The 21,841-nt window shown below is 65.1% G+C and overlaps 1 protein-coding gene across 3 annotated transcripts in view; it reads left to right on the top strand.

Moving 5' to 3' along the window:
• Nucleotides 1–21,841, top strand: part of INPP5A (inositol polyphosphate-5-phosphatase A) — a 157,672-nt gene that overhangs the window by 23,106 nt on the left and 112,725 nt on the right. For all 3 annotated transcript variants that reach the window (XM_029932810.1, XM_029932811.1, XM_029932812.1), the window contains exon 2: nt 18,784–18,825. In XM_029932810.1, the coding sequence (XP_029788670.1) occupies nt 18,784–18,825 (42 nt within the window). The remainder of the gene's footprint in view (nt 1–18,783; nt 18,826–21,841) is intronic.

Consider the following 21,841-nt stretch of genomic DNA (forward strand, 5'->3'; position numbering starts at 1 on the left):
GTGGTCGCCTCCTCTGCTCCTCTGGAGGCTGGCAGTTTCTCACTCTTGTGGGCGGGCTTGGTGGGTGTCCTTCACCTCGGGTTCATCAGACGTCTTCTCACGATGAGCCTGGGCTTCCGGGCTTCCGGGAAGAAGACCCAGACGTTACCTCGGGGCCGCCACCTCTCCGCTGTCCGGTCACCCTCTTCCCCTGCGTGCCCGGCAGGGAGGGCCGGTCTCCGAGTGCGCCCCCCACGCGGGGGCGAGCAGGCTGCACTGTGCCGTTGCCCGGAGGGTCTTGAGTCGCCCCAGATTTGGCTGCTGGCGTCCTTCCCTTGGCCCCGTGCGCACGCCCGTCCGGCTGGTCTTCCGAGCGCTCCCTGACTCGCCCTGTGTGTCCTGCCCCTCCCGGCGGCAGCCAGCGTCCCAGGCTCTGCTGCTTTGCTGGAGAGTCGTGTTTAGAAACAGGATCTGGCCGCTGTGGCCCCCCCACCCCCCCAGGTCACACACAGCTTTCCTATGATGGGGGGGGTCTTCCCAGCAGGCTCAGCACTTTCCCGGGGTGTGTCCGGCTAACCTTGTGCCCGCCGGGCCAGAGGGAAGCAGGGCGGCCCCGGTCAGCCCGCGGCTTTGGTGTTTGACAGGCGGGTGGACGTGCGAGTGGCAGCAGCGAATCCTGAGGAAGAAGAGCCGCGCCGAGGGCCTCGTCAGTGGGGCCCCCGATGGGTCGCAGGGCACCGTGCCAGGCGGTCCGACGGCTGGTTCACGGCGCCGCATCGGGCCCTCGAAGGCGGGTGTCGCTGGGGGGACCGTCTGCATCCAGGAGGGTGGACGCCGGCGCACCTCGCGGTGACGATGATGTTACACGCCCGGGCCGCACCCCGCCGCTCCCCCTCGCCGTCCACAGCTCTGTCAGGGGCGCCTCGGCACACCTGCAGAAGACAGGGAGAGGGCAGTGGGGCCTGCGGGGCTGCGAAAGCGACGCGGCGCGGGGAACGGCGTGGAGGCCGGGCTGGAAGAGAAAGCCGCGCCCCCTCGCAGCCCCAGCACGCTCACTCTGTGAGGCCAGCGTTCCACCCGATTCCGTCAAGTCACCGCGTCACTAGCAGAGTCTGTGCTGGTCGGGAAGGAGAGCGGGACCCGACGCAGGTCACACGGATCTGGGGTCCGAAGTGCGGGAGGTTCCGTGCGCAGGCAGGAAAGAAGCAGAACAAGCTCCGCAGAATTTCAGAATCCTTTCCTGGCACGCGCACCACACGCCGTGCACACACGTGCGGTGGTGCACACGCAGACGCGCGGTCGTGCACACACGTGCGGTGGTGCACACGCAGACGCGCAGCTGTGACGGAGCACACCGGCCGGCCCGCGCTGCCGACTCCGGCGCGCCTGTCATGTTCCAGACAGGGTCCGGGCGCCGGGGGGGGACAGGACGGAGCAGCTCCCAGCAGCTCCCCACGGCCTGTGAGGTGGCGCGTGTTTCCACGGGGGACCGTCCCCGGGGGACGGGGGGGGGGGGACAGGTGCAGCGCCGGCTTCTGGGCCTGCACCCAGCCCCCCTTCTCGCCTCCTCGTTTCAAGACCTGCTTATGTAAATACTGTGGCTTAGTGACCTCTGGATGCGAAGTTTGTTGGGAGGAGATTTAACGTGAGCTGTTCTCCGACTTTTTAAGTCGTCCGATGACGGTGGCCTGGCGCTCTGTGACGGCCTCTGGAAAATCCTGAGAATTCCGGCTGGCACAGTCCGTCGGGTGCTGTCAGGGCGCCCAGCGGTGCAGGTGCCAAGGGCAGAGCACGCCCGGGGGGCCCAGCGGGCAGCCTGGCGGCTCGGCGAGACCTCCCGTCTCAGCACAGCGAGCCCTCTGGTCTGCCCGTCCACACGTGGCGCCAGCGCTCGGTGGGACGGCGGGAACCCAGCGTGAATAAGACGGAAACTCTATCGCCAGAGATGTGCGCCTTCGTCACACACAGTTGGAGAAAGTGAGGCAGCACATCTAGACCACAGGGATGTCTGGGCAATTTTGAGGGGACCCAGGGGCGTGTGTGCCCGGCTCCGGTCACTCAGGGCGCGGCGTGTTCCGTGGCACGCTGGCAGCGCTACCAACTTCAGGTTTGTTTGCAGTGTCTTACCCTCACTTGGGGGACTCGCTCCACGCTGCGCCCAGGGGTGCCACGGTGTCGCCTGAGGGGCCCGAGGGTCTTCCTTCGGGCTCTGTCGTGGGGCCCGTCGGCCGGCCCTCTGTGCTGGGCCCGCCGCCTCGGCGAGGGGGCTGCCGGGCCTTCTCTCAGGGCCCCCGACGCCCACCGCCTTTGTCCCCACACGGGACAGCCGCCGTCTCTTCTTTTGTCGTGTTTGTTTTTAACACTCTGTCATGTGCTTGTATTTCCGAGTACCAGAGAATCCTCGTGCACCCACGACGGGGCCATGGAGCCGGCTACCCCGTGGGGACATGTCAGGGTGTCGGGACGCTGACGGGTGGTTCTGGAGGGGCGGGGCGACGGGCCGACCCTGAGCATTTCCCAGCCGTCAGGACAGGAGGACGCCAGGCGCCAGGGCTGTCTGTTAGCCTCACGTCCTCGCGTCCTGGATGCCGCTGCGCGGGGCCATCTGCCAGCCGCCGTCCCGGCGGAGGAGTGGAGACCAAACGCCACCGTGAGGGTCAGGGTCTGGCAGTGCAGGGGGCTGGTGGGAGGAGGTGAGGGAGCGATGGTGAGAGTCAGCAGCAGAGGCTGGAGACCGGGGCTCTTGCCCAGTGGGAACGAAGCCGAGCGTGGAGGGGAAGGGAGAAGGGGCCCCGCCCTCACCCCCACTGACGTTCGGGGCGCTGGTGGCCCAGTCCCCACCACGGCCACTGTGTGCGGTTCCGGTGAGCGGGACGGGCGGCCACGGGGCTGTCGCAGCGTGGACCCGAGCAGGGCTGACCGGGGAGGGAGCAGCTCGGGTGCCGGGGGCGCTTTGGTGCTCCCAGCTGATCCTCCCAGTGGCCCCGGGGAGCACGCATCTCAATCCCGTCTCCACAGGAAAACGAGGGGTCCGGAGCAGGTGTGCCCGAGGTGTGCGCCCCGGGCCCCGGGCTCCTGACTTTGCTGCTGAGTGCGCTCACCCGGGGCGGCCTCTGCGCTGCCAGGGCCCCGGGACGTGTGTCCTGTGCTGCTTCTCGCATTCTGGTGGCATCCTGCGCTGTCCTCTGTCGTCTGTGCAGCCCACACGGGGCTCCTGGGAGGCCGAGCCCCACGCTGGAGCCCAGGCCGTCTGCACCGAGGGCTGAGCTGTCCCCATGGGGTCGTGTCCGCAGTTGGAACGGAAGCCCCCTTTTAAAGAGACGTTGGCCAAGGTGACTTCATATGTGACTGCTTTTGGCGGAGACGCGGGCTTACCGAGATGCCGCAGTTGACGGTGTCTGAGTCCCGCCAGGACAGTGGGTCTGTTTGCTGCAGGGCGGGGTTGGCCCAGGGAGTGAGCAAGGGCCTGGGGGGCTGGTTTTCCCCGTTAAGGGACCCACTAACGGGGACTGTCCTGTTGGCTTCTGGGGAACAAGAAGCAGGTGGGGTGTGGTGACTTTTCAGGGCCAGAAGCCGCATGGCCGACCGGAAAATGGAGAGTGTGTGTTCGGGTCCTGCGCCTGCTGTCAGGTGGTCAGGGGTACGGGGTGTGACGGCAGCAGGCCTGTGGTGTGACAGCGAAGCCTCTTCAGAGTGCGTGTGTGGCAGCGGCTCTGGTCCCTGGAATTTAAAAGCCCCGTAGGCAGTGTTAGTCCTAACTTTAGGGCTGTGAAGTTGCGGCCTAAGATGCTGGCACGGGGCGGGTTCCCGGCTCATTGCCGGCTCTTTGGATTCTTCCGTGCGTCATGTAAACACGTGCGCTCTTCCTTAGCGCCTGGCGTGTGCGCCTCTCCGCAGAGTGGCCCATAGGCCTGTGTGCCTGTGGCATTTGGAGTACCTGCGCTCCACCTTGAGGTGCCCCCTCCCCCCCAAGAGGCCTGTGCCCCACCAGCTGACAGTGGGGTGGCTTTGTCCCGGTGGGGTTCTGGGGTGACTCTGGAGTCCGGGGGGGGGGTGGGTGTTGCCCGGGCGGGGCAGCGGCGGGACCACCGGCAGGAGCGCCCACCGGGCTGTCGGCTCTGGGCCCGGTGTCAGCGGGGCCAGACGCCATGGAGCTGGTATCCAGGCCGGCTGAGCATGCGCACAGTCACTTGGAAACTGGCGAGAGGGAAGAAGGGCAGGTCCCCCACCCCTGACCCGACCTCAGGCCTGCGAGTGCGTTCACCTCTCATTCTTCCCCGGGCAGAAATCCGTTTATTTGAAATCCTTAAGCCATGTTTACACTGGTGAGAAGGAACCAAGTATGAACTTAAACTCGTGGGGTGTCTCCGCTGGGCGCCCCCGGGGCCTTGAGCTTCTGAGTGGCTGTGTGGCTGGGGTCTGGGTGGTCGCGGCTCCGAAGGACCCGTCACGTGGCCTCTCCTCAGCCTCATCCTTTCTTTCCCGTGCTCGCCGCCACAGAGCCATCTGCCCTGGTGGCCCTCGGGGACGGCTCCGTTCCCACAGCGCCGTACCCTCTGGGGACGGCTTCTCCCTGCCGCCCGCCCTGGCCCCCGGGCCTGCAGACGCGGTCTCCCCCACGGTGCCCCCACCACACCGCACTCGGGTTTCTGCCCTTTTCTGCACATCCTCGGCCACGTTGGTGGAGGCTGTGTCACTGTGACACACGAGGCGTCTGGCTGTCGGGCGGCGGTGTGGGGGGGTGCCCAGCAGTCCAGTCCTTTCCCCCGAGGACCCGCCCTTGTCCTGTGTGGTCCAGTGCGTGGAGCCCCAGGCCTGTAGGTCTGTAGGTTTGCTGTGTTTGCAGGGTGAAGGGTAGGTTCAGAACGAGGGGATGGGTAAGTGGGGGTTCTGGGACTCAGCCCTGCACGGGAAGGGGAGACAACTCTCGCCTCAGTCCCCACCCCCCGCCACCCCCCGCCGGCTGTGGCGGTGCCCTGAGGCCTCAGGGGCTGGGGAGGGTCCAGGCTGGACCATCATCCCCTGGCCGTCTGACCCACTCCTGCCCTACGCTCTGTCCCGCTCTGGGGGCCTGCACTGCACACGGTGCAGATACTTACATTTTCCACTCGATGGGCTAGCAGTGTGCATGTTAGATTATTCTGGATTGTCCTGGAAGACAGGCTCTATGGGTTACATTTCAGCATTTAGCATTTACCTTGCAAACTAAGTAGACGTCCACACGGACTCACGTCTCGCCAGTGCCCAAGGGGGAGCACACACAGTATGAGTCTGGTTTCTGCCCTGAGGCCTGAGGTGGGCGCCTGCGCACAGCCCGCCACGCGGACGTGAGCTCACCGGCAGGCCCGGGTCTGCAGTCTAGAAACGCCTCGTGCCGTGGCCCCTGGGGCTCCTCCAGGCTTGGAGGGAGCTGACGCATGTGCGCAGGATCCTGGCCGGGACAGGGGCAGAGGAGCAAGGTGGAAGGTGCGAGGGCGTTCCAGATAGGGCTGCTGCGCCTGAAGAGAAGCTGACGGGACAGAGGGGGTGTGGCAGGCAACCCGCCCGGAGCGCCGTTTTCGTGAAGTGATTCGGTTTTACTGCAGGTTTCAGGAGAGTCCTCTGGGTATCCCACAAGCCTGGAGATGCTAACTTGTGTCTGAGATTAAATTTACACGAGCGAATGGGGTCAGTGGGCACTGGGGACTTCTGACCCCCTGCCGTGTTGTCTCTGGGTTCGCCGCTTTGTGCGTCCCACGTTTATCTGGGGCCTGAGCCTGGGGTGGATGCGGCCAGGGAAGCCTGTGTTTTGGTGCAAAGAGTGCCTCTGACCCTGGCCCTGACGCCAGCCCCCTCGGAGGCGGGGGAGGTGACCCATGTGGGACAGGGGCCCAAGGGGGGGCTGCGGCCGGGCGGCAGGACCCAGCAGAGCCAGGGCCCAGCAGAGCCCAGCGCGGCCACTCCTGCCTCGGCGCAGGCCTGGCGTCCTGGCGTCCGCGGGCAGGGCCGGCGGCTCCCTGAGGCAGCACCTCGTGTCCTCCCCGGTCACGTCTGTCTCTTGTTCACCCGCGTTTGCTCCCGCCAGGCTCCTGATCTGAGAGGGAGGCAGGGGCTTCCTGTCCTGAGGGGCTTGGTGGCCACTCAGGTCGTGCTCCGAGGAGCACGGTCACATTTCTGGGTCAGTTTACTTGTGGGCATTTTGGCTACATGTTGGCAGTTTCGCCTCACTCAGGATTGTTTTGAAATGAGGCTTAATGCTGCCCTTGAATGGAAAGAAGAGAAGCAGGAATCTAGCGCTAAAATTTTGGGACAAGAGCTGCCCGCACACCGGTGTCTCCGGACTCTGATTCTGCATCAGGGAGGACAGGCAGGACCCTTGTTTTGTGTCTGAGAAACATCACCTTGTACGTGGCCAAAGCTGCGTGGCCTCACCTCCCTCCGGAATGACAGGTGGCCACGGTGTGGCCACATCTTACCGTGGTGCGCGTGGTGCCAGCGGAAGCCTCACAGACGCTGCACCTGCGCACGTGGAGCCGGTGTGTGCACTCATGACCACGTGCCACCTGCACCCCTCCTGTCGGAAACCCGAGGAGAGAGACCCCTTGTCTGGGGGAGGCGGAGGCTTGGTGGTGGGGAGGGGCTGTGACTGACAGCTGGGAGAGTGTGTGGAGGGAGGGGCCAGGCCTGTCACCGGTGTGCACGGGGATGGGGGCAGGGGGTGGCAGGCGCCAGGGACAGGGTCTGGTGCAGGACGGCCTGGCTGTGAGGCCCCTGGCACTACCAAGGGTCTTGAAAGGCCTGCCAAGGAGCTCCAGCCCGCCCCTGGCCACAGTGGGTTCACATCTTGCAGCCACTCCCAGTGGCCATGTGGCCTCGGGCCAGCTGCTTGTCCTCCCTGTGCCTCCTCCTGGGGACCGGGGTGGGTGGCAGGGCCTGCCCGCGGGTGCGGCTCCTGTGGCAGCGCCTGCATGGGATGGGGGGGGACTTTGTGGGTGGGGCACTCCCAGGGCTGGGGGAGCAGCGGGGGGCCATTGGTGCCCCTGAGCCGCAGGGCCTGCGGAGAAGTAAGGTCATGGCGCACAGTCCCTTGGTGGGAAGTGGCTGCCATGGCATGAGCCCCGGGAGAAGGGGTGAGGTGGGAGGGGTCCTGGGCGCCAGCCACGGGTAGAGGGCAGCGCGGAAGCAGGTGCCCCGGCTCCGGGTCCAGAGAGTCGAGCTCACCTGCTCCGGGAAGAGTGGCCGCTTGTGGGCCTCTGTGGCCTGTGTCGTCCGGGCCGTGGGTGTCACGGGCTCCAGGCTGTCCTTCCACGATCCTTTGTGTGCCAACAAGCACCTGCAGGAGGCTCAGCATCGTGGAGGCGCAGAATTCGTACTTCCGCGCTGTTTTCCTGAAGCGCCTGCGCTCAGGTGTTTGCCGCCCTGGACGTTCTGAGCAGGAGGCGCGTCCACGTCCACGTTCAGTGGCAGGGGCGTCCGGGGCGTGTTTTGTGTTCTTAGTCCTGGGGTCCTGTTAGAGCCGGGCCCCCCCCAGGCCCGCACGTCGGGATGGACCCGAGGCCGCAGCCTCACGGGGGTGCGGGGCCCACACTCTCGACGAAAGCGGGATGGGAAGGAGTTTCCAGGGCTCCAGTGGCGGCTCCGTTTCTGGAAGCTGCCCGTGGCCTCTGCCCGTGGCCAGCGTGGAGGCCGAGCTGCCCCGGGCGTCTGCCTCCGGGGGCGGGGGGGTTGCCAGGGCGGCGGGCTCCTGTGTGGCCCGTGCCAGTGCCCTGCGAGCAGGGTCCCACACACTTCTCCTTACTTCCTGACGTTCCTTCTCCTTCCTTAGTAGTGACTTCGGAAGAGCTCATGTTTGATGAGTTCACTTAGAATTCCTTTGCAGGAAAATGGTTTTTAGTTTTTGCTTTGGATATCTGATAAGATTTGTAAAAAATGTGTGTTTCAGGCCTTTGGAGAACATCAGCACTGCTCAGCCCTCACCTGGCCCTACCTCTCTGTCCCCGCTGTCCCTGATGACCCGCCCAGTTCCTGTCCCACTCCCTCCAGCTCTGCCCGAGCCCCTCCCGTGGGGCTTTCTGGGAGCTGTCCCGTGTCCCCCACCAGCTCGCACGGGCACAGCCTGGCTGGACAGGTGTCAGTAGCCCCATGGCCTCACGGCCTACAAGTCAGGTGTCAGTGACCCTGAGGCCCACAGGCATGGCGTCTGTGACCCCAAGCCCTGCAGGCCAGGTATAGCAGCCCCACAGCCTGGAGGTCAGCTGTCACTGGCCCCGTGGCCTATAGGCATAGGTACCAGTGACCCTGTGCTCCGCAGGCCAGGTATGGTGACCCCATGTCCTATGAACTCTGTGTTCATACCTCCAGCCTCCAGCTGGGCTCAGGTTGTCTGGGGCCCCGCATGGCCTGGAGCTGGTCTGTGGGCAGCCCCAGAGCTTAGGGTGAGTGGTTCTGCCTGCCCCCCCCCCCCAGGGCGCCACTCTGCAGGCCCGTGCGCCTCGGTCCTGGCCCAAAACACAGTCAAAGGCTGCGTGTCTGCTCATCCGCCACTGCGCTTCCCCTGTCTTCTGGGCCTCAGATGCGGCCGGAGGCCAGCAGGAGGGCGGGGGGCTCTGGGCCCCTGGCTCACCGGGTTGAGGACTGAGTGGGTCAGGGCTGGCAGCGTGCCTGGCACACGGGGAAGGGGGAGTTTGCTCCCCGGGGACCACTGGCCATGCGCAGTCTGCTACCAGCCGGGGCCTGCGGAGCCCCTGAGCCCCTGCGCCGCCTCCGGGTCCAGCCTGTGGGGCCCAGTGGAGGGCACGGGGCTGTGGAGGAGGTTCTGGGGGTGACCCAGCCTTGCCCGCAGCGGGGGGCCCTGGTGCACGTCGCCAGCCTCCAGTCCTGTCCCTCTCCTGGAGACCCCGCGAGGCTCGGGGGCATGTGACACTCGGCGCTGCCCAGGGTGGGGCTCCGTCGTCCTTGCCAGTGGGAGGGACTTTGCACGTGTTTATTTTACAGGGGCCCTATTTTTAGACTTAAGTTATTTTGGTCTTGAATTTTAAGGTTAAAAAAAACCAAAAACCTCCCGAGACTCAGAATTATCGTGTCAGATTGTTGGAGAAGGACGTGCTGGGCTTCATGGCCCCGTGGCCCTGACCATCCTCTGTGGCTCCTGACTCTCGGTCTCCCTCCACCCCTGCCCGGAGAGGCCCTGCCCTGCGGCCACACGGTCCTGCTGCTGGGGCCTCGCTGGCAGCCCCTGGGGTGGGGCCGACCAGCTTTCGCGGAGGTTCAGGGGCCGTGTCTGGTCGGTGTGAGTCCGGGTCTGCCAGCCCGCAGGGATTCTGTCTGGGGGGAAGAGCACAGCACACTGGGTCCTGGAGCCACAGGCCTGCGGCCACCGTCACAGGACGGCCTCACCGACTGTCCGGCTCAGCCGTTTACATTTTATTTTTAATCTCTTCCCAGCACATACTACAGGCAGAAAGGACTTTACTATTAACTTTCCCTTTCCTGCCAGGGAGCTGGACCCCGTTTCCCCCCCAGCTCAGTTCGGCCTGTCCGGGGACGCCCCGCCTGCGGGTCCCGTGTGGGCTGCCGTCCGTCGCGCCGGTCTGCCCGCGCCGGGTTTTGACAAGGGTCCTGGCGTCGCCTGCGCCGTCTGCGACTGCCCCTTGCCCGCTCCCGCCAGCACCCGCGTCCCCGGCGCTCGCCCCCGCACGTCTTGATGGTCACAAGCAAAGATTCTGTGAACGTTTTCATTTGCATGTTTTTGTGCGCAGGTTTCCATTCCTCCTGGGAAACTCCGCCCGGGCGAGGAGCTGCCGTGTCACGGGCAGACTCTTCCCGGAGCGACTGGGCCGCTTTGCGTGCCCCCAGTTGTGTGGGGCGCTGGGGGCCTTGTCACCCAGGCCCGCAGGGGCCTGCGGCGGCAGCTCCCTGAGGCTTCTGTGCGCGTCGCCTCGGAGGTCGCGATCCTGAGCCGCCTCCAGGTGCTTGTTGGCCGGCTGTGCGTCTTTTTTTTTTTTTTTCAGTAAAGTTCTCTGTTTCCACCCTTTGCCCATTTCCTATTGGATCGTTTTTGTTATCGATTTGGAAGAGTTCTCTACGTATCTGGATACCAGTCCTTGACAGGTGGCTGTTTTGCACACACTGTCTCCCGGACTGCCGCTTGCCCGCTTGCTCTCCTTACAGCGACTTCAGTGACCAGCGGTTAATTATGAATTTTCATAAATATTGCTATCCTAAGAAATCTGCCTGCTGCAGAGTTCTCCCTGTGCTCTCTTTAGCTGTGTGGCTTTATCTTTTGCACTTCGGGTTTTATCCATTTTGTGTGTGACGCGAGGCAGGAGGAGGTGTGCTCTCCCGCCGTGGCGCCTGGCTCGCCGCCGTTTGTCGGTCAGAGGGTGTTTCCCCCACGCGTTGCTTTGGCACCTCTGTTGAAAGTCAGAGCACACGTGCGTGTCTCTTCCTGACTCTGTTCCGTGGTATCGATCTGCTCGTGGAATCTAACTCAGGCCCGCCTGTCTGGGTCACGATAACTGCATAGTGAGGCCGCACGTCCGCCTCCCTCCGCTCCCCGGTCCTTGCACGGTCGCTGTGGGCGTCCGCGGCCCGCCGCCTCTGCACACGTGCCCCCGAGACGGCGCGCGTTTCCCAGAGAGCCTGCGAACACGGCCGGGGCCGCCCTGGACCCGCCGTGAGCAGGGGGGCTGGCATCTGACCGCTGAGTCAGGGCTCAGTGAGGACGGCGAGTCCCTGGTTTCCATGGCTCTTGGTTTCTCTCGGCACCTCTAGCGGTCGTCCGCCCAGAGTCCCCCGTGTCTTTCGTTACATGTGTTCCTGCGCGGTGTGTGTTGTGGTATCGTAACTGGGGTTTTCACGTTTCACCTTCCGGTGGTCCGCTGCTGTCGCAAAGACACGCACGTGATCAGTGGGGCCTCGGGGCCGCGTGTCTGTCTGTCCGTTGGTGTGTCCGCAGCCCCGGCTGGCCGCACGTTGTCCTCTCTGCTTCCGAGCCCGGCCAGTGGAGCCCTGGGGGTGCCAGTGCCACGGGGGGGTGCTGGGTACCGTGGGGGTGCCAGTGCCACGGGGAGGTGCTGGGTACCGTGGGGGTGCCAGGCGCCACGGGAGGGTGCTGGGTACCATGGGGGTGCCAGTGCCACGGGGAGGTGCTGGGTACCATGGGGGTGCCAGTGCCATGGCGAGGTGCTGGGTACCATGGGGGTGCCAGGCACCACCAGGGGAGTCCTGGGTACCTGCCAGGTGGAGGCCGGCCCTGGAGGCGGCCTGCAGCGCTCTGGGCCTCTCCTGCCGGATCTCCCAACACTGCTCTGCTCATTTGAGAAGCGGCCTCTTTGTGCATCGGCCCCAGAGGGGCCTGTGTGCGTCAGAGGCGGTAGTGCCCTCGCCCTGGGCCCTCCCTGCCCGAGGTCTCCTCTCCGCAGCCCGCCGCCTGCGCTCTGGACTTTGCTGCTGCCGGGCATCCGTGTGCCCAAACCCAGGTGCGTGCTTAAGCTGGAGTTCAGACTTCGTCATCTGTGCACTTCGGGGGCCCTGCTTGACCCCCTTTCCCTGCCCAGCCCCCTGCACCTGCTCTGCAGGCTTCGGGGCTGGGTTCAGCCTCTCAGGTGTGAGTCCTGAGGGTCGTGCGCGCCGTGTCCTGTTAACCCGAGAAGCCGCATGAGCGGGGCGGCACAGGGACTGCTGGCTGGCGTGGCGCTTGGACGGGACCGGGCATCGGGGCCTCGGTGTCTCGGGTGTCTGCCCGCGAGGCCCTGGGGTGCAGACTGTGGGGGTGAGGGCCCCACTCCCCCAGCACGCCACCTCCCCCCCGCCCGCCTGTGGGGCATTCGGACCAGGGTCCTGATGGAGGAGGAGTCCCGGGGGCCCAGGGGAGGCCTGTCTGTCCTCGGGCCGGCAGGCAGGGGGGCTGTGCGGGGTCATCCCCGCCTGTCGCTGTGGCACCCAGGGTCCAGCGCTCGCCCTCTCTCGTTGTGCCAGAGATGCTCTCAGCCCCGAAGGCTGGCCTGGGTAGAAGGTGACCACGGGGCGCGTCATTTCCGTTTTTATAGGCCCTTATTCCACATTAAATCTTATTTAATAGAATTCAATCCTGGGTGACTGTCGTTGTCATGGTGAGGGTGTGAGGTCCCCAGGCGCCCTTGAGGGGAAGCTGGTCATTCCGTGGGCAGGTTCGCCCAGGCCTGTCCCCGGGGAGTCAGGCTCCGAGCGCGTCTCTGAGAGCCGCTCAGCGCAGCCGTGTCGTGTGAGAGCAGGTGTTCCGGAGCTGTCGCCCATGGGAGGGTCCCCTGGGAGGGGGCGCGGGCGGCCCTCTCCCTGCCCCTGTGCAGGAGGCCCTGACCCCCGGAGCTCCGGCCGCTCTCCTGGAAGGCCCACCTTCGCTTCCTTTTACAGAACTATTTTTAGCCTCAGGGTATTTCTGAATGCGCTGGCAAGACTTCCTTTCTTGTGAAAGGAAATGGGTTTCCTCCGCAAGGACAGGCCTGTGGCGGGAGGCAGGATTTCCCGGGGAATCTGCAACCAGCGCCCACCCGGTGGGCACATCCCCCGGAGGCCTTGGCCCTCTCTGCGCACAGGCTCAGGAGGGAGGAGGGGGCAGAGGTGTGTTCTGTGAGAGGCCAGGCCGGCCCCCAGGGCACAGCGCGAGCTGCAGGGGAGTGTCGGTGGGGGCACGACCGGCCGTCTGGGCCTCCTGCCCTGCTCTCTCCGGTTACCGCGTGCCCAGACGCCTGCCGTGGGGAGCGGCGCTGCTGGGGGGCTCCACGTGTCCATGCTGCGGGTTGTGCCACAGCGGTGGGCAAGGACCCCAGGGCGGCCCCGCCCCATGCCCGGCTGCCTGGCTCTCGTCTGCAGGGGTGAGCCTCGCACTCCGTCAGCCCACGCGGCGGCTCTGCTGGATTCCTCTGTTGGGGTCTCTTGCGAGTTTCTCTATTAGGTCTTCCGGCATTTTCCTTTGGCCTCTGGGAGTTCCGGCATCAGGCAGATTAGCCCAAGCCGTGTGGCGGACATCCCACACCCGCCTTTCCTGCTTACTTGCGGCGGAGCCTATGGCCCTTTTTCACCGTGGCTTTGAGTCTTAGCTTGTTTTGCGTGAGCTTTGGAGCCAGCCCGCCTAGCGGGGCTGCGGGGCCTCGCCGCCAGGGGTGCGGGCAACGGGGCGGGGCGGCGTCCCGGGGCCTCCAGTCTGGTGTGGCCTCCGCCAGGAGCGACCTGCCGCCTTCCTTGCGCGGAACATTCACAGTAAGAGATCGATCCTGACTTTTATCTTTGCTCGGCGCTGCGGTTGTGACGGGCTTTCTTCCTCGGTTCGTCTTCTGACCGCTGTTGACGTTTAGGACGGCTGTGATTTCTATCTTAATTGTACGTCCTGCCCTTTCTCCTAAATTCTTTTGTGTTTAGTTTTTCGCCGACCCTGGTCCTTGGCACATGCTGTCCTCTCACCCGTGCCCTCCTGGTGGTTCTCTCTCTTTGAGCCTTTCCTTAGTACCTTTGTTGGCCTAAGTGGCCTGGAAATAACGGCGTCTTTGCCCTGTTCCTGGCCTGGGGCGGGGGTGCCGAGCGCTTCCCCACGAGACAGCGGTGGCCCCAAGGCGAGGCGCGTGAGCTGTGCCGTGCGGTCTTCCAACACATGTGTTGTGTCAGGCTCAACTCTGTTGCTTTGGAACAAGAAATAATAAACGTAAAGAGAACTTTTAACTCGAGAAGTCAAAGCACAGAATTATGTCGTAAACTGGAGTAACACCAGGATGAATGCAAACCAGATTTACTGTTGAAGAAAAAGTGAACAGAAACCCGCCAGAAAACCACACAGGAGGGCTCCGTCGAGGGCTGTCGCACCCGACGTGAAATGCGTAGCTGAGCGAGTTCGGCGCCCCGCGGCCTGGGCCCTCGCGGACGGGCAGCCTGCGGCGAGAGTGGCGCCCTCCCCGGAGACCACATTTCACAGTAAAATCCGAGTGGGCGATTGGTTTGCAGTGACACTGACTGTTGGTCATTTGTGCCCCACCCGCGTTTATGACGTGAGGGCCTGTGTCCGTTTTCTTCCCATGGGAGACTCGGGGCAGGGGGACGTCCGGGCGCAGGGGGTGGCCCGGCCTCCTTGGGGGGACATGTGCTGCCCTGGCTTCGGCCCAGGTCATCACTGGCTGCTGCAGAGAGCCAGTGCCCAGCTTCCCGTCCCCGACCTTTAGAGCCTCCTGTGAAATTACTCACCTGACACTGATAAGGGCAGGCCCACCCAGGATAACGCCCCTTCTGATGAACTTAGGATCAGCTAATTGCGGGTTTAATTACACCTGCAGAATCCTTCCACCTTTGTCACTAGTGTCCCCTGGCCAGGGGAGTGACACCTTATCATCTCCACGGGTGCCCGGACTCTGGGAGGGGTTCTTGGGGAGCATGGGTGGGGCGCATACAGGTGCTATGGGAACTGACAGGCACTTCCTGGTTCGTTAACTTGACATTAATGGTTGCAGACCTTTATTGAAGAAGTTTTATTCATTTCTTTGTCTTTCTTCATGTGAACCCACCGTTTTGATCTGTATAATTTTCCTTCTCCCTGAAGAACTTTCAGGGCCTGTCCCCAGGGGATGAGTTTTCTCCGTTAAGAGCAACTTTATTTCTCCGTAGCTTTCAGGAGGTGGTTTTGCTGGATGCAGAGTCCGGGTGGTTCCCTCTCACCACGGGGCGCCCGCACGAGTGTCGTGGCTGCCGGGTCCTGCTCTCGTCCCTCTTCCCCGTGCCCTGGACCCCGGCTTGGTGTGGGCTGGACTCTGCGTGCCCAAGGGGCTCTCCTGGGGCCGTGGCCCTGAGCGCCCTCCCCCGCCTGCGTCGTTGGAAAAGCCGGTCGTTAGGCCCCCACAGGTGTTGTCCACTGTCTGTTCTGGCTCCTTCTGAAGCCCCAGTGCCTGAGATCGCCTTGCGATTCCTGGACTTTCTGTCCTTTATCAGTGTTGTTCTCGGCTTTTCTGGTTTGAAGTTTCTGTTGACAGGTCTTCAGGCTCCCGGCCTGTCCCCTCCGCGTGACCACGGTGGTCTTGATTTTCGTATTTCCTTTGGATTCCGTCTTAGTTTCAGTCGCGCTGCGTGGTGACCGCCCGTCCCTGCGCGCCTTCCCGTTTCCGTCAGAGTCGTCGTGTGCTCTGTGCTGGGTTCTGCTGGGCCCGAGGCGGAGCCGCAGCCAGTGACTCGGATGTGATTTCTCTGTCTTTGCACTGTTTTCCTCTTGCCTGTGGGTCAGCCTGGTGATTCTTTGCTGAGGGCTGGACGTGAGCTTCGGCTCAGGGGCTGAGGTCGTGTGAGGCCCTCTGTTAGCCTGGCTCTGGGCCGTGCTGTCGGAGGCCTCGTGTCCCCCTGGTGCCCTTGCCTGGGTCCTGGGGGCTCCCGAGGCCGGCCCGCAGGTGGTCGGTGGCACGTCCTCTGGCGCCGGAGCCCCGCCGGCGAGCTGGCACAGCGTGGGGGAGGGGTGCCCTGCGGTCTGCGGCCGAGTCTCAGACGGCTTCCCCGAACCGTGCCTCCCCCCACCCCCGTCCCTCCAGGGCCATAGGCAGGCGGGTGGCGGGGAGGCGCCCTCTCCAGGGGTGGCCCTGGCCCTGGTGACCCCTCTTCCCCAGCGTGCAGGCTTGTGGTGTGGAGAGCACGCAGGGCGTCTGTCACCGAGGCTGCTCCGCCGTCCCCCTGCCAGCGCCCGGAGGGTCTTTCTCCGACCGAGACCGTGAGCAGCTGCCGGGCTCCCTGGAAGGAAGACCCAGCCCAGTGTGGGGCCTCCTGGGCGCTTCTCCGCACCGGCGTCCAGCTGACCGTTGGCACCCTTCACTAGTTGGTTCCAGCAGCTTCTCCAGGAGGGCAGGTCTGGGCTGTGACTCTCGTGTTCTCCTGCCTCTCCAGGCTCCGGTGGCAGTGCGCCGGCCGCTCTGGCTCCCTGGCGGGTCCAGGAGATGCCGGTGTGGGCCAGAGCGGGGCTGGCAAGCCTGTGGGGTCCCGGCTGCGGTCCCGGCCGGGCTGGGGTCCTGACTCTCTGGTCACCTGGGAGGAGAATCGGTCGGTGTCTGACTTGCTAGTTGGAGCCGGCTCGGCACTGGCGGAGCAGCCCCCGCGGCTGTGAGGGGCCCGCGGTGAGCCCTCGCGCTCCCGAACCGCGGGGACCTGTGCTGGCCGTCCCCGGCGGGACGGTGAGACGCCCCTCCCTTCCCGCGCGCCTGGTCTCCGGTTTGTCAGGGTCACGTTTGCCTCCCAGCGGGGACCTTGACGCTTCCCTCCTGGGGACTGCGCCGCCCACGCGCGGGCGCGTGCTGTTTAAAGTTAAGGAATATTAACCCTTGAGTGACTTAGTCACACGAAGCACAAGTCAGGTGTGAATTTGGCGACGGTGGGCACACAGTAGGACCGCCGTCGCGGAGGCCCTGCCCGCGGTGCTGCGCTGTGGCGGTGGGAGCGGCCGGGGCCACGGGCGTCCGAGCAAGTGTGTGCGCGTGTGCGCGTGACGGAGGGAGGTCGCGGCGCTGTGGGCACGCGCACGGGGGCGCGTCTGCATTGACGCTCGGAGCAGCTGCTCTGCAGAGGCTCGCCAGCCGGGCGGGCCTCGCCCTCTGCCAGCCGCCCTCCCCGGGCGCCCTCTGCCCCCCGCCGATGCTTGTGGCGGCAGCCGCGGCGTCCGGGGCCCCCCTGCTCTCTGCTTCGCGCTTCGGACGCCAAGGGAAGCAGCACGAGAGAGCAGGGGCACGGGGGTGGCTCACGGCTGAGCGTCCGACTCTTGGTTTTGGCTCAGGTCACAAACTCGCAAACCGTGAGAGCGAGTGAGCCCTGCGTCAGGCCCTGCGCCGATCAAACACAGCCTGTTTGGGATTCTCTCTCTGCCTCTCCTCCTCTCTCTCTCTCAAAATAAATAAATAAAATTAGAAGGAAACCCCAAATACGGAAGTAACGTGTGGTATGGTAAGCACATCAGAAGTGAAGAAAACAGAGAAAGTGTCCGTGGTCTCGCCCGCCGCGCTCTGCGCCTTAGCGTTCTGTCCCCGCAGGAGCCGCGGCGGGAGCTGCATCCTGGCCGCGACCCGGGCCACGAGTCGTGCTGCTGGGCCGTCCTCTCCTCCGTGCCTGGGGGCACTCGCACCTGAAGGCGCTGCGTCCCCCCCGCAGTGGACAGCCCTGCCCTCGGCTCTGCCGTCCGTCCCGGGACGGGGGTCCGGCAGGGGCTGCTGGGGCCCTGGCCCGGGAGGTGGCCTGAGGCTCGCAGCGTTGCCGGTTCAGGCGCGCAACGGGGGGGGGGGGTCTCATCGAGTCGTGCGGCCACCACCGCAGTCCACGTCGGGGCGTGTCCATCACCCCAGGGAAAGCCGTGCCCGTTAGCCCCGCCCCGGCCACAGGCCACGTCCTGTGTGCATGGAGCGTGCTGCTGGGGGAGTCACGTGTCACTCTCTCTCCCTTACTGCGTGCTCCTGAGGCTGCGTGTTGTAGCGGGCCGCCGGGCTTCCTTCCTTCCTAAGGCCTAGTGACAGTCCTTTGTGTGGATGGCGATGTTTTGCTCATCGTGCGTCTGCACATGGACATTTGGGCTGTTCGCACCTGTGGGCGACTCTGACCAGCGCCCCGGGGCCTGTGGGTGTCCGCTCCTGTGTGTGACGTGTGTTTGCATTTCACTGGAGCACATGCAGACTCTGTTTCGTGCTTTAGGGACCCGCCGGGCCGTTTCCCGCAGCACCTGGGGACTGCGGCTCCACGCCACGCCTGCCGCCGTCCCGGGGCTGCGGGGCCTGTGTGGGCACCCCTGTGTGCGCCTCTCCACGCACCTGCTGCTCATCCTGCCTAGACCCCCTGTTTTGTCTTCTTGGGGTAGCTGCCTCCCTGTTGCTCTGCGGGGGAGACAGCGGAGTCTGGGGGGCTCGCTGAGTGGGAGTGGGGGTGGCTGGCCCTGGACCCGGCCCCTGCACTTGGTCCTGGGGCTGGGTGGGCCCCACACCCGCCTGGCCCCTGGCCCCGTGTCTGCGCGCGGTCCTCAGCTCTCCCCACCCGTGGCCTGCAGGCCCTCATTCCCCAGCCGGCCCCCTTCCCTTCGTCGCCTCTTCTGCAGCCCCGCGTTCCTGTGATTCAGGGCACGGGTGGGAGCAGCAAGCGCCTGCTGGGGTGGGGGGCGAGGGCTGCCGCCACCGCAGGTCCTGGGTGCGTCTGGGCTCAGGGCAGGGACCTCGCTGTCCCTGGGCTGGGGGCGGGTTTTGTGTGATGAGAACAGTTACCGTGAGATTGTCACTGTCACCGTTTGTGAGTGTCGTGTGGCACTGGTGTGTCCAGATCTCCCGAGCTCCATCGGCCTGCCTTGAAGAGTGCCCTTCCTGCCCAGTGTCACGCCCACGTTTCCTGTCAGTGCCTCGTCCACGGTGGGGGCTAGGTTGTCTGCGACCCCCAGCAGGTCGCAGCAGCAGCTCTTTCTGGGAGCACCGGGGGCTCGAAGCCAGCCCCGGCGCCCTGCCGCTCCCTGCTGCATCCGGGAAGCTGGCCCGAGGGCCGCAGCGCACAGCCCAGCCTGGTCCCCGGAGGACAGCGGCCACCTGGGCTGGCCCCCGCTGTGCCGTCCTGCAGCAGACGCCGGCCCGGCTGCGGACTGGCCCTCCCGGTGACCCCCGTGGGGCTGATTAGGGCTGAGGGTCAGGTGTGGGCTCCGGGTGCTGCGGGGCCTCGGAGCCAGGCCCCCTCCTGGGGGGTGGGAGGGTCCCCTGCACGGGCCTCACAGCGAGGCCCGTGGGTGGGTGCTCGTCACACTGGCTTCTGCTCGTGCGTTGGGGCCGTGTCGGTGATCTGACTGTGTTTTCTTTTTCTCTTTCTGACTTACAGCCAGAACACCTGCAGGAGACCTGGCTGCGGGAGCTCTATCAGGTAAGATGCGCCGTGGCTGCACCCCAAGTGTCTTCTCCTGATGGAGGCCGTGTTGTGTCCCGCTGGTGGGGCTGGGGCTGCCCCCGGGCTGGCTGTGGGGGGTCCCGTGCCTCCGCAGAGGCCTCCTCTCCCTGCGGCACGGGCTTCCACATTAATGGAGAGGGGAGGCCTTTGGGAGCCTCTGGGGACATTAAGGGACCTTTCAGGAGGGTCCTGTGGCTGCAGCCTAAGGGTGGCAGAGCCACCTGGGAGGCCAGGGTGGGGTTGGGGCTGGGGGAGGACCCGGGGGCAGGTGCCGGCACCACGTGTGGACAGACGGCGTGGGGAGACGGGTGGCTAGCGTGGCCAGGGGGCCGGGGCAGCTCAGGTGTTTCCAGATGACCGAGGCAGTAGCGAGCAGAGCGTGGGACCCCCGGGTAGGACGTTGGAGAGGCCGCTCCCAGTCAGGGACTGTGTGGGGAGACCGTGTGGGAGAGAGGAGCGGAGTGGCCAGGCATCCGGCTCAGCAGGGGCCGAGGGTGACTGACCTGGCGGGGCGTGAGGGGTCCGCGGCCCCATGGGCAGTGGGGGAGGAGCGGCTGGGGGACTGTCCCCGCCCCCCCGCAGCCCTGCCGAGCCTGGGGCTGTGCCGTGTGAACCGGACGCAGTGGGAGGTGTGTGGGACCCTCCGCCCTGGCCGAGCTGTCGCCCGTCCGCTCCAGGCTGGAAGCCGCTGAGTGGGTGAAGCAAGGGCCCTTCCTGGCCTAGTGTAGGCCTCGGGCTCGGACAGGCCCCAGGGCCCCCTCTGCAGCGCCCTGGTGCCCGCTCCCTGGCGCCCTGGGTCTGTGTCTGTTTCGCTGGGCGGCCGCCTATGAGGCTGCGGCTCCGGTTTGTTTCTCAAAGGTGGGCCGTGGGGAGGGGGCAGGTGGGAGGAGCACAGAGTGTGAGAGCTCCTGTGAGAGCGGGGGGAGCGAGCCGCTGTCCTGGCTCTGGGCGCGGGGAGGCCCCGGGGGGCGAGACGCACCGGGCAGGCCCCAAACTGGGTTTCAGGGCAGCCTGTGCCCGCCTTACTCTGCTGGTGACGCGGCCGGTGCCGGCGATCTGAGCGTGAGGCCGGGGCCCGGCAGCTGCCCCTCCTGTGAACTCTGACCCCTGGAAAACACACAGCAGAGGTGCTGCCCCGTCCCTGAGCCTCCTTGCTGCACACAGCCACGTTAGGCTGTTTCCCAGACCCGGGACCCAGAGCCAGGCGGCCTGTTCCAGAGCACCTGGTGTCCCAGCGCGGAGCTCTGACACAGAAAGGGGATCGGGAGCCTCGGCGTGCGGAGGGGGGTGCCGTTCTTGGTTTGCGTGGAGAGGTCGCCTCAGAAGGAGGAAATTTCAGTGACCGTTCCGTTTCTTTCATTTAAAGAAAACATGTTTTTAATGTTTGTTTATCTTCAAGAGAGACAGCACGAGCAGGGAGGGGCAGAGAGAGAGGGAGACACAGAATCCGAAGCAGCTCCAGGCCCTGAGCTGTCAGCACGGAGATGGGGCTCGAACCCACAAACTGTGAGATCGTGCCCTGAGCCGAATCGGATGCTTAACTGACCGAGCCCCCCAGGCGCCTCTCAGTGACCGTTCCTGTAGGAATTTAACGCGAGCCCCCCGCACATTCCGGGCTCGCGGGGGCAGGTGCTCAGCCAGCGGGCCTGAGCGGAGGGGGCGCGGGGTCCCGCCGGAGTGCGGGGTCCCGGCCCCTCAAGCACCCGGGCCTCTGCGTCCCTGCCTTTTTAAAAATGTTTAATCTTAGAGTTTGTGTTATGCAGTTACTTTTCAAAGGAGGCTTTGATAAGCTGCTCTTATAAACAGGATTGAGTGTGGTGTTTGGGCCTTCTAGAGTCTCTAGGTTAGGTTTTGCTTTCTGTGGGACACTTGGCCACCACAAACTGCAGGGGCAGGAGGAGTGTTGCTGGTGTCTCCCTCCTGCGCCTCTGGCGCTTTGGCGTCCAGGATTTTCACATATTTGGTCCTGAGTGCAGCCTTGGCACCAGGGAGGGTGGTCGGTCTTCCGGAAGGTGCAGGACCTGGGGTCACCCTTGCTGCCCCCCCCCCCCGTCTGTTTTCCTGAGTATCAGACTCCAGGACCTGTGGCGGCGACACCAGTGTCCTCCCCATGTGGGGCCGGCCCCTGCTCTCCCGCACCTCTGTGCCGGCAGCAGGCCGTGACCCCGCCACATCCCCCGGGCCTGGCCACGTCCCCGTTTGTCTGTCTGCAGGCGGCAGGGTGCTCCCCGAGACCGTAACTCCAGTCGGCGGCCCTCCTCCCCGTCCCCCTGGGGAGAGCCCAGTGTCCGCCTGTGGCCACGCTGTGCTGTCCCCAGACACGCTGGGCGCTGCAGGCCTCTGTGCTTGCTCTTCGCTGGCCGTTGGCACCTTCCTGCCCCGTGTACCCCTGCCCCCGCTCTCCCACTCCTTGTCCTTGTCACACCCCCTTGGAGAGGCCCCTCCTGGTCACTCTCTTACTGTGCTTTGTGGATTCATCACCACCATCCAGACTTGAACTTGCAGTCTGTCTGTTGGGGGCTTTTTGATCTGTCCCCTTAGAAATGCAGGGGACACGTCTCTATGGCCTGGATCTGTGTCCCCACCAAGTTCCTGCCATGAAATGGTGCTTGAGGTAGGGCCTTTGGGGGGCGAGTAAGGGGTGGATGGGGTCCAGAGGCAGCTCGTGATGGCATCCCTGCCCTTGAAGGAGAGAGGGAGGCCGCGGTGCGGGAGCTCCCGTCACGCCGGAGACGCGGCCGGAGAGCCCCATGGGTGGCCCAGTGGTGGCGCTGGGAAGCACGTGGCCGGCCTGGGGCTGGGGGCACAGGCCCCTCTTGGTGGGGTTCTGAGGAAAGCTCTTGAAAAGGCTGTGCCCAGACCTGCTGCCTGGTGTACCCCCACCTCTCCAAACTGTGGGCGGGGCTGCTGGGAAGGCGGTTGTAGCTTTGTCCCCTTTACGGTGACAGTGCCCCTGTGAGTAGGCTCTTTGCCACCCCTCACCTGAGCCCCC

The sequence above is a fragment of the Suricata suricatta genome, chromosome 2 (assembly GCF_006229205.1).
Source record: "Suricata suricatta isolate VVHF042 chromosome 2, meerkat_22Aug2017_6uvM2_HiC, whole genome shotgun sequence".
Lineage (NCBI taxonomy): Eukaryota > Metazoa > Chordata > Mammalia > Carnivora > Herpestidae > Suricata > Suricata suricatta.